Source organism: Pundamilia nyererei, unplaced genomic scaffold, assembly GCF_000239375.1.
Source record: "Pundamilia nyererei isolate P.nyererei 1_Seehausen unplaced genomic scaffold, PunNye1.0 scaffold00050, whole genome shotgun sequence".
Lineage (NCBI taxonomy): Eukaryota > Metazoa > Chordata > Actinopteri > Cichliformes > Cichlidae > Pundamilia > Pundamilia nyererei.
In genome coordinates, this window is record NW_005187451.1 from 2,349,171 (window position 1) to 2,357,270 (window position 8,100).

The 8,100-nt window shown below is 45.9% G+C and overlaps 1 protein-coding gene across 2 annotated transcripts in view; it reads left to right on the forward strand.

Annotated features, from left to right (window-relative positions):
* dennd1b (DENN/MADD domain containing 1B) overlaps positions 1-8,100 on the forward strand; it is a 93,231-nt gene that overhangs the window by 54,243 nt on the left and 30,888 nt on the right. For both annotated transcript variants that reach the window (XM_005733176.1, XM_005733177.1), the window contains 3 exons: positions 836-936; positions 2,652-2,697; positions 3,823-3,924. In XM_005733176.1, the coding sequence (XP_005733233.1) occupies positions 836-936; positions 2,652-2,697; positions 3,823-3,924 (249 nt within the window). The remainder of the gene's footprint in view (positions 1-835; positions 937-2,651; positions 2,698-3,822; positions 3,925-8,100) is intronic.

The following is an 8,100-nucleotide window of genomic DNA, read 5'->3' on the forward strand; positions in this document are numbered from 1 at the left end:
GCACTGCAGGTCATTACTGTAGCTCGGTTTCATGTGATGAGATGTCAAGAGGGAGATGCTGGCTTTAAGACAATGGAAGACAATGACTTTAGTTCTGGGTGTAATGTTGGTTTGACAGTGTAAAAAGCTCCTTTGAAAGCAGTGTCATCTTCACGTGATTGCTCCTCATCATTTGTTCAAAAAAGAGGTTAATTATTCCGTCTTTTCCCTTTTAATTTCCCAGTCATCGTGGTCGGGGTAATTCAGATTTTTATGGCTACTGTCAGACTGTTTTGGCTTTCTTTTGTTGCTTTTGTGCAGGTCACAGCACAATCCCGACTTACTGACACTGATTGAAAAAGAGTTTAATAATGAACTCTGACTCTTTAAAAAAAATGGGGTCAGAATCAGTGTTTTAAAGTAATGAGTCGTGATGGCCAGGTGCAATAGCAGCAAAACGTGTTTGCTCTAATGACCCTGGACAAGTAAATCGATACGGAGACGGCGCTGGATGCGTGTTGGCTGCTTTCCTTAGATCAATCTTTTTAATAGTTTTCTTTTCACATCAGTCGTCTCTGCTCTCTCTGTCACGAGGTCGGAGGCGGGCCCTGTCAGCGGGCTCGGCCATCAGAAACATGAAACGACTGCATGTTTGGTTTATATTAAAGGACATAACAGGGTGTGGGCGGGGCCACTGTAGTCATTTTTAAAAAGTAATTTATTACTTAAAATTACTTTCACCAAGAGCACAAATCAGAGTCTCCAAACTGTTCTGCCTTTTCATGAATTTTATGTTGTTGCTCAAAGTTTTTCCTTTTGAATCCCTCCTCCTCACATCTTCTCTCTCTTCCTGCAGTTAACGGCGTGTGTCCACGGCGCCGCCGCTTTGCTCTTTCCCATGTACTGGCAGCACATCTTCATCCCTGTGCTGCCCCCGCATCTTCTGGACTACTGCTGGTAAGGCTGACCACCTCTGCAGCACACACGCAGCAAACACCACGAGCATCAGCATCACCAGTGTTTTCTCTCCAGCGCACACGTGTGCAGACGTGCACGTGCGGCGTGGCGCGCTCTGCCACTAAAAGTGCAGACACTCGTGTTCACACCTTCTCCCACCCATTCTTCATGTTCTTGCGATTCCTCTCGTGGCGCGACTTCTCACGTGTGGCTTCCTCGACATAATGAACGGCCCCGATCACCGGGCTCCATATTTCATGCCGGCGCCGCCGCGCTCTCATCATCTGGGCTCTCTCAGGGTTTCATTACCAGCGATCCAACGCAGATCCGACAAATCTGGACGGACTTGACTGAAACTGGATGCGGAGCGGGAGTCGCGGCTCGTCTGCACAGCCGCACGTGCTCGGGTCAACGTCAGATCTGAACGCGTGAAAGCGTTTGCAGCGCGGTTACGTTTGTCCAGCGCTTCACCATCAGCGACATTTGGCTTGAAGAAGCTATAAATCACTGACAGTGAAATATGATTTTCAACACTCTGCAAAGACTCATCATTATCTTATTCAATCACAGCGGTGTCCTCATGCGCTGATTAGATAATGCAATTACATTCGATGTGTGTGTGTGTGTGCATGAGCGTCTCTGCCCATGCCTGTGCGTCTACTGTTTGTGTAACTGGATCTGCGTAAATGTCGAACATTCGTAAAACAGCATCCAGGCCTGCTGCTTGTTTTTCAGTTGCTTTAAGCTGATTACAAGCCTGTGGCTGCTGAATCATTCTGGCCAGGAACACGCTGACCCCAAACGATCCGATTATTACCGCCTCTGTAAACCTCATCGTAAAAATGGTTTCTATTATTTGACTGTTTTTGTTGATTTTATTCCTCGTGCTGATGGGGAGCGGTCCGTGATTCAACTTTTCCTTTCCACAAACTTTGAAAACGAAGATGTATATCACACCAAATAAGGACGACATGATAATAAGCCCGAAAAACCAAACACTTTCTTTTTTTTGTTGTTTTTGAAAATAAAAAGAAAACTCTTGACACATCTGCCCTTTAACTTTCTGAGGGAATAATTCTTTCTGCACTTCCTGAAACTCTCAGTCGACTCGGGGAGAAACCGAGCCTTAAATGCTCCACTGATGCTTGTTGTTTTATACTTTTGTTATTAACCAGTAAGTTTTGCATTTCTGTCAGTATAAGTCGGTGTGTTATTTTTAAACTGTTCTTGTTTAATCTTTTATTCAGTCTCAATCAGCGATGTAAGGAAGGCGAGAACACATTGTGTGCTTTCAAGAATAAATCCTGTAACATGAGATTAGTTTGTGCTGCTGCAGTTAATCTGATGCTGTTGGGAAATAATCACAAACCTTACAGTGAGTAGAAAATGTGCTGCCTGTGCCTGTCAGCTGGGTTCAATTAAATATAGTTGTCAGTACATGCAGCAGTGTCAACTGTAATTAATGATTAGTGACCGTTGTTATTTTTAACGATACGTGATTACCACTGTTCTTAATCATTTTAAGTCAGGCCTTCACATTTCAGCACATGTAACCCTGAAATGTATTCAGATTACATTTATGGAATACAAAGAAACTAAATTCCACAGCTGTGATTTTTTATTTAAAGGATTCGTGTCATCGCTGAAGTGTCCTCCGTGAATGTTTCCTCCGTGTAAGCGTCTGATCTCACAGGTCTCACTCTTTCTGTCCACAGCGCCCCTATGCCGTACTTTGTGGGAGTTCATCTCAGTCTGCTCGAGGTATGTTCGAAAGTCTTTAGCATTTTCAGTAGATTTGAATGTTACGTGTTCATTTTGTAGATGGTTTTCATTTGAGTGTTATTATATTTTCTTCTCTTTTCACTTCCTCTGCTGCTTTCGTGCTTCCTTAAAGCAAACGTACACAGAAGCCCAAGAAAGCATCTGCAAACAAAGAGCTTTCTTACTTCATTGTGTTGTTTGGGGGGCAAGTCATCAGCAGCACTGCTGCTTTGTGTGAATGCATGTTGCAAGAACACACACGCTTACACTTGTGTGTAAGTGTTAGTATGTAGGTGTGTGTGTTTGTGCAGATGCATATGTTCTAATGCACACGTGTGTGTGTGTGTGATATTTGTCTGACAGTTGCGGCAGTGGCAGTATTTATCACACTCTGCATCCGTGACAGACCTTCTTTCCGCCACTACATAATTAGTCCAGATCAGCATGTGAGCCTCCGCTGCACAGGCTGTCACAAAAGTGACAAACTAGAAATTCACACACAACGCTGCCCCCCCCACCCGCCTTCCCCGCACACACACCTGCCTGCATCCTGCACCACACTGAAATAATTGTTGAATTTGTCGCCATCAGGATGCGTGCGGCACGCCGCAGCATCGCGGTGTTGTTATTGATGCGTGAGGTTTTTGGTGCTGTGGAAAATGTTCGCGCGGTCCAAATGTTTTCTCTCGGTGCCATTCTTCATTTGGCCAGCTCGCGTCTGCGCGCGCGTTACCGTAAACACGTTCTAATCATTTTTCTCCCCCACGCGCCATCTTTCATCCTTAATCGTAAAGGAGTGATAACTGTGCAGCTTTAACCGCGGCTGCTGGATGTTCATGTTCCCGGGGCTTCAGGACAGAAATAACTTTGTCTCCCGGGAAACGCACCTGGGCCACACTGCGGGTTTAAAATCGTGGCGTCGTTTCACAATTTAATAATTCCACAAATACAAATATTTATTATGTTGAAAGATGTCAGATGCACAGGAAGTCTCCAGCACAACCATCATTAAGAAAAACAATGAATGATCGCTTTGAGTGTATGTGTATACTTTTGAAACTTGTGAAATAATAATGATGAGAATATCTACGCTGCTGCACTAACGTCGCCCTTTTCCTCCCGTAGAGAGTGCGCAGTCGATCGCTGGAGGACGTGGTCATCCTGAACGTGGATACAAACACCCTGGAGAGCCCTTTCGACGACCTGCACAACCTCCCGAGTGACGTGGTGAGACCAACGCGCAGCTTTTATTGCTGCATCGCACACACACACGCAGTAATCTCACGTGCACACGCGCATGGCAAGAAAACTAAGGCGCACACACATCCAGAAACTTGTCAGAGTACGGCTCTGTCCCCTCCCCGCATCATTAATGACTGCAGCACTGGCTCCTCAGACTGCGGCTGTCTAAAGTAAACTCCCGTCGCGTCGTATGACGCTGGAAGGCAAACAGCATTCCCCGACCATCAGAGGCTTGTGGGAAAATGTGAAACTCCCTTCCCTTCATCTCCATCCATTCTAATCATTATTTCACAAAGTCTTGCGTTTCTGCCTGCCCACTGGCACGTTTCTGAGGAGGAGAGATAGGAGGAGGCAGAGAAAAGAACAGGCAGAGATGGGTGATTTTGTGGGGGGAGAGAGTGGGAAGAAAGGGGCCAATTACCAGAGTGGGCAGTGAAGCCACCTGCCAGCGCGTCGTCTCTTTAATTAACGGAGCGCCGACGCCGGTCAGTGCTACGGGAAGCATCACCGTGGTGTCGGGGTCACTCGCACACACCGGTCTTTGTGGTGTTTGTTTAGCTCTTCTTCTCGGTGTGTGTTTAAAGCTCCGCCGTGAGACGGCGAGGCCCCGCCGAGGCTGCGGACGCTCTATTACCCACGCTGCTAACAGTATATGCTCGGGCTCCACCGCCTACGGGACTCCTGTCCCAGCAGCAGGACATAATTTCATCCACTGCCCAGCAGACTCCAGACCTGCTCGCACTCCCACACTTCTCTGGTTCTCCTGGTTTAGCGCTGCTCAGCCTACTATGACTGCTAGCGTGTGTGAATGCCTCTTTACTGTGTGCACCGATCTCTTTTACGCTTTCTGCCAGCTCTCTCGCCCGTTTGCCTGCCTGACTGCTCGAGTTTCATGGCACCTGTCTGCCTTCTTGTCTCCCTCCCTCGCAGCGCTTCCCGCCTGCCTGGACGTTTCCCGCAGCCGCTGTTTGCTTCTCTGCCTGTCTGGCTACCTTCTTCTCACTTCCTGCCTGCTTGCTTTTCTGCACCCAGGGACCGAATCCCTAAATTAAATTGCAAACTGAGTTTGTCATAAAAAAGAGTCGGGGCTTTTGAAGGCGACAGAAGCGGAGAGAGAAGCCTTTGTCTTTGCCGTGTGATAAATTAAGTGGCAGGCTCGGAGGCTTTTTTGCTTTGATCCCCACTCGCCATTTTTCCTGACTAATGACAGAACATAGCCTGCACATCACGTCGAATTACACCACCTGAAACGGAAACTTTGCTGGCATTAATATATTTATCGTAACAAATTGTTGTTGTTTTTATTCCCGTTCATTTTCCCCTCCTGTCTCCTCTCATCTCTTCGCGGAGGTTAGCAGATTAATAACAAAGCGAGCAGGTACTAATTGAGTGGAATTCCAGGTCTCTTGTTAGTTTGCTTGTTAGTGATGAGGACACGCCACATGGCATTTGATGTTTGTGTTTACACAAAAGGAGGCATTGTGCAGTTTGTCAAAGTGAGGCCTGAAATCTTGATTAATGCTGAGCGATTCTCTGCCTGGGCTGAGCTGCCGAGCTATGAAAGGCGCTCCTGGTTTCTCGGCGGTTCTCGCTGTAACGCTCGGGTTTATTCGGCGTGAAGCCCAACGATTATTTCACTTTGTGTGAATATATAAAAGCATCAAATGGATTCAGAGGCCACGGGCGGTTCTTCTGCGCGTACCACTAAAAACACCCCGATGTTGATTTAAGGAAACCTTTGGAGATCCGTTTAATTGTGGCGGCGCGAGCACATGTGGACTCCATTACGAGGATCTGCTGACCAGTGGCCGAGCTTTTAGCAGGTTCAGAGTTCACAGTTGTCCCGAATTAGTGTCTGTCTTTCAGACGGGACCCCTGCTCCAGCTCCGCCCCCTTAATGGTCTTTTCCCGCAACTTCACACATAATATTTTAGATTTATTGACTATTACGAACGCTACCACGCCAGTAGCGGTTCCGTTTAGCAGCGAGAAGGAAAGATCTGACTGAGAGTAATTGGTAAGGATGCCGCCAACGTTTGAGGGCAACTCTTGATTTTTATTGTTTTTAAATTGGAAACGTCACATTAATCAAAGATTCAGAATTAATTTCTTTTTGTCTTTTTTGTTTTTATTTGGAACATGAGGAACATCTGAAGCGTGGCGTCCACAGCAAAGCCGTGTGTTAGTTTGTTGACTGTTGTTTTTAAATAAAAGGCCTGATATTATCAGACAAATGGAGCCTACAGTGCTCTGGCAGGATTTTGCATTATTTACAGTTGCTTTAACCAAAAGTTTCGATACTTTTTTTTATACATTAATGTTGATCTCACAACAGGCTGCGCTCGTGTCAGTAAAAGCAACGTGTTGACAAGCTTACTGAAAAGGAATAGTCGATAAAAACAAATAAAGAAGAAGCTGTAGTTTTCCCTGGAAGATCAAGGTATTTTTGTTTCCTTCTCTGAGAGCCGCGATTCTTCAGCAGAGATTGTGCTGATAAAGTTATAATTGGCTTTTGGTTGGAGGAGCTGTTTACTCCACCAGTCATTAAAAGTATCCAAGAATAGCAAATTAGGAGTCTGTTAATTCCGAAAACAAACACCGCGCGTCTGAATCGGATTGTTTTTTGATCCTGGCAGTTGATCTCAAACCAATGATGGAAGAATTTTTTGTTTTCATGTATTATTCTTTCTGTGCCGCGTATTCAAGGTGAGCTGCTACAATGCAGCTCACATCTTTATTTTCAGATGCTCCCTCTCACATCACAGCCTAATTCCTTCTATTCTCTTCCTCTCTGCCTCTCGCTACTTTGCTGACACCGCGTACCCGTACGTACCTAGCCTTCGCACATTTGATCATTTGTATTCCCAATCAAGGGGGGGATTTACAGCGTACACTCCTACTTCCTGTATTTCAAGCCTACATTTGGAGGTTTACAAATGAACGAGGGGGTTGAGGCTGCGTCTGCGCGCCTCTCCTGAGATCACCTGGCGCACTTAATCAAACATCGCGGCTTTAATTTGGCGTTCGGTTTCTGACATTTTCCAGAAAACAACATCTACGTCATCGTGTAGAGCAGAGCGCGGCCGACAACAGCAGGCAACACTCACACAGAGACACCCGCACGCCGGAGGAACGTTTGTCGTTCACGTGTAGTTTGGGGTAAACTTTCTGCTCAGATTTTGTCCATTTTCACTTCAGAATAAGTCAAGTTTGCTTCACTTAAAGCAAAGCTGCCTACGGTAAAGTCCCTCGCATGCTGTGCTGCAACTACGTGGTAGCTCAGCGCCGGGAAAGCAGTCGCTCCACCCCGGCTACACGCTGTACTTTACCAGAAACAGTCCTGGAATCTGCACCGCATCATAACAAGCTGCAAGCAAAGTATCTGATTTCCTTGTTGTGAGTCTGCATTGTACCGACTGCAAACGTCAGACGGTGCTCATTTAAAGCCTCGTTTTCCAGGTTGTGATGTGTCTTTCTGAGGCGCGCACACTCCCGCTGCAGCGTTAGCAGCCCTTCATTGACTCGCGTGGAGTTTAAAAAGCTGCACTTCATTTTCACATAGTCGGTCTGCCGGCGCTTCGCTCTGGATTAGAAGTCAAAAAGGGAGAGCAGCATCACCCACTGCGTTAGTTATTGAAGTGAGGGATGACATTTAGCTGTAGTTAATTATGTATGCAAAACTCAGCCGCTCAGCTGCTATAAGAGGTCAGCTTGACAAAGTAACCCCACACCGGGCAGAATCTCATGGCAATGAGATAGCCCTATTAAAACACACACACACACACACACACACACACACACACACACACACACACACACACACACACACGCTGCTTCCCCCCTTTGCTTTCTCACCCTTTCTCATTTCGCCTGACTAATGTATTGCAACACTCTGAATACTTTATTCTTTAGTTTTTTCTTCCACTGCTTTACTGATTTAAAAATAATAATTTCTTGCAGTCAAACCTAAAACTAGTATCGATTGTATTTGTGTAGATTTGTCTTTGTTCTGCATTTTTATGGTTAATTTTCATTTTGCGGTTTAAAAGATATCTAATATTTATCTTTAATTGAAAGAATGATTTCTCACAGATTCCAAGTTGCGTTCTGTGTGTGTGTGTGTGTGTGTGTGTGTGTGTGTGTGTGTGTGTGTGTGTGTGT